Source organism: Lepidothrix coronata, unplaced genomic scaffold, assembly GCF_001604755.1.
Source record: "Lepidothrix coronata isolate B3197 unplaced genomic scaffold, Lepidothrix_coronata-1.0 Scaffold316, whole genome shotgun sequence".
NCBI lineage: Eukaryota > Metazoa > Chordata > Aves > Passeriformes > Pipridae > Lepidothrix > Lepidothrix coronata.
The window spans coordinates 111,736-115,199 of NW_016690496.1; the positions used below are offsets into that span (position 1 = coordinate 111,736).

General features: G+C 50.6%; 1 protein-coding gene across 1 annotated transcript in view; it reads right to left on the reverse strand.

Moving 5' to 3' along the window:
• KPNB1 (karyopherin subunit beta 1) overlaps positions 1 to 3,071 on the reverse strand; it is a 22,763-nt gene extending 19,692 nt beyond the window's left edge. The window contains 2 exon segments of the mRNA XM_017837893.1: positions 105 to 319; positions 2,873 to 3,071. Coding sequence (XP_017693382.1) covers positions 105 to 319; positions 2,873 to 2,989 — 332 coding nt within the window. The 5' untranslated portion in view covers positions 2,990 to 3,071.
• Positions 3,072 to 3,464: the final 393 nt, after the last annotated feature.

Consider the following 3,464-nt stretch of genomic DNA (forward strand, 5'->3'; position numbering starts at 1 on the left):
CTCGGCACCGAAAATTTCCGTGGGATTTTTTAGAGGTGAATCCAAGTCTCAGCCAGAACAGGATTATCCATCAAAACTCAGCGTGGTGCATGATTCCTCATCACAGACCGTGGATTCAGCCCCGGGATCTGAGGCCAAGGGGGGGTTTTTTTTTTTCCCTCCTCACCTCTTTGTCAAAGTTTGCTTTGGTGAATTCCAAAGAGTTCAGGAGTGCGTTTGTGGCCGCGAGCTTGACGTTGTTGCTGGGCTCTTCCTTCCTCATTCCCTGGATGATGGCTGTCAGGATCTCGTTGGATTTGTCCTGGAGCTGCTCTGGATCCTGGGAAGAAGTTTCCATGCAGTTATTTGCCACCTGAACAGCTTTTTTTTCAATACATTGAGTCCTCCCCCCGAGCTCAATCCTGACGTCTACAAGTTTTAGGACGTTTTGCTCCGAGCTCAATCCTGATTCCTACAATTTTTAGGATGTTTTGCTCCCTGGGAAATCCAAGGAATTCCTACACCAGAACACCTTTGCTGCTTTTGGGATGAGGAGGAGACTGAACTGAGCACAAAAGCTCTGGAAATTCAATGCCAAACAAATCCCACCGTATCAAACATAAGCCAACAAGCTCCAGGACTTGATTTTGCTCACCCAGAGTGTTAAAAAAACACTGATTTCCAACTAATTTATGGCCTGGGCAGAGCTCTACTTTTACTGGTAAATTTGCCAGTATCTTTTAGGCATAACAGCAAAAAAATGCACTGCCTGGAGCAGCAGCAAGGGCAGGAAACTGTTAAATCCCTGTTAAACACTCAAGGCTTAGGGAATAAAGCTGGGAATACACACTAAAGATTCATTTTCCTTCGTGGCAAAATCAAGTCTGCAGGACCCACAAGTAACTGGGTGAATTGTTACATCAGGATTTACCCAGCAGAAAAATTTAAGATTCCCAAACTACTGCCACAAAACTATAAAAACTCTAAAGGGGGGATCTTATAAAATAAACATAAGATGGGATGTACCCAACCAGCAAGGCAGGGCACCCGAAAATCCAGAGGTTAGTGATCCATTCCACCCCAAAAAACCCAAGGAACAGCCCCTCCAGAGTTGCAGGGACTCGTCACAAACAGATTTCCTCTTTTATTTCACTTTTCTCCCCAGTGAAACCAACCCCTTGAAGCCAAATAAAAGCCCCAGACAAAAGATTTCCCCTCCTGCCTCACTCCAGAGAGATTCCAGCAGGGACACACCTTCTCCAGGACATTCAGTGGCACCAAAAGAGCAGCTGCTAATTCCAGTTTTTAGCAGCAGGACACAGTTTTCCAATCAATTCCCTCCAGGTGCTGCAATCCTGGGATAAACCCACCGGAGGTGCCTCCAAGAGCTCAACATTCCTGCCTTAAAAATTCCCGAATTAACAACACAGGGGCTTCCCTACCAATATGAAGGTCAGGTTTTCCCAAACCAGGAAGGCATCAAACACTGATCCCTGTTTCATCCCTGGGTTTAGCCAACGTTTGGATGCTGAGCTGGAGTTTTCCCCCGGCCTCGTGTGACCGCAGGGACGCGGAAACTTAAACCTTCCCTTTAGGAAACGTGACCTGGATTCGGGCTGGGAAAGCAGGTCAGTCCTTCCAGGCACCATCCCTGGGTTTGCTCCCCCAGTTCTGCCAGCAGGATTAGGAACAGACAGTACAGGGAGGCACCAGCAGCCTCCTGGATATGGAATCATGGAATGCTTAAGGCTGGAAAAGCCCTCCAAGACTGTCAAGTCAGAGAATCATGGAACACCCCGAGCTGGGAGGGATCCATGAGGATCATCCAATCCAACTCCTGCCCTTGCACAGGACATCCCAAAATCCCACCCTGTCCCTGAGAGTGTTGTCCAAACATTCCCTGAGCTCCAGCAGCCCCGGGGCCGTGACCAGACCCTGGGGAGTTCCAGTGTCCAACCATCCCCTGGAGGAAGAGGCTTTCCCAAAAATCCAGCCCCAATCCCTCCTGACACAGCTTCAATCCCAACCACAGGAGGGAGAAAGGAAGATGAGAGGTTCTGGGAAGACCTTGGGAGCAAAATCCTCATGGAAATTCAACCAGCACCTCCTGGAGCTCTGGCTGTGACCAAACCCTGGGGAGTTCCTGTGTCCAACCAACTTCTAGGGAAAAAACCTTTCCCAAAATTCCGCCGACACAGCTTCAATCCCAACCACAGGAGGGAGAAAGGAGGAGAAGAGGTGCTGGGAAGACCCTGGGAGCAAAATCCTCATGGAAATCCTGCAACCAGAACCTCCTGGAGCTCTGGCAGGGCTGGGGAGTTCCTGTGTCCAACCACCTTCTAGGGGAAGAACCTTTCCCAAAATCCAGCCCCAATCCCCTGACACAGCTGCAATCCCAACCACAGGAGGGAGAAAGGAGGAGAAGAGGTGCTGGGAAGACCTTGGGAGCAAAATCCTCATGGAAATGCTGCAACCAGCAACTCCTGGAACTCTGACAGGATTGGGGCTGGTGGAGTTCTGGTGTCCTTCATCCTCTGGGGGAAGAAGGTTGTCCTAAAATCCAACCTAAACATCTCTGACACAGCTTCAAGCCCAACCACAAGGAGGGACAAAGGAGGAGAAGAGGTGCTGGGAAGACCCTGGGAGCAAAATCCTCATGGAAATCCTGCAACCAGCAACTCCTGAAGCTCTGGCTGTGACCAAACCCTGGGGAGTTCCAGTGTCCAACCACCCTCTGGGGGAAGAAGTTTGTCCTAAAATCCAACCTAAGCATCTCTGACACAGCTTCAAGCCCAACCACAGGAGGGAGGAAGGAGGAGGAGAGGTGCTGGGAAGACCCTGGGAGCAGAATCCTGCCGGGAAGGCCCCGGAGCAGCCCCGGGGGTGCACTCACGATGTCCTGGCAGATGTAGCCGATGGCCTCCAGCGTGGACTCTTTCATGTGCTCGGTGCTGTGCTGGTTGGTGACGTTGGCCACCAGCTGGGGGATGAGCTCTGGCCACTGGTTCATGGGGATTTCGGCGCAGGCGATCCCGGCCACGCACTGGGAGGCGGAGCTGGGCCGGTAGGTCTCCGTCCCCAGGGTCTGGAGCACCTGGAACGGGGCAGGGAAGGGGTCAGGGCAGGGCCAGGCAATCCCTGCTCATCCCAAATCCTCCCCAGCAGAGCAGTCGGCTTGGTCTGCTTCCTGCCAGGGAAACGAGGCTGGAGAGGGACATTCCCAGTGGGAAGCGGGATCCAGCTGTGATCCCAACACATCCTTAAACTCTGGGAAGAGTCCGTGTGTCACAGCACGGCAAGGGCTCAAACAATCCATCCCCAGCCAGAAAGAGAAATTATCCTAAAGCAAAAATTATTCACATCGCTATCAAATTGTCATTTAAAAATCGCTACAAAGCAAAATTATTGTTATCAGTTAAAATTGTAAACACAAAGCAAAATTATTATTATTTAAAATTATAAAGACAAAGCAAAATTATTATTAT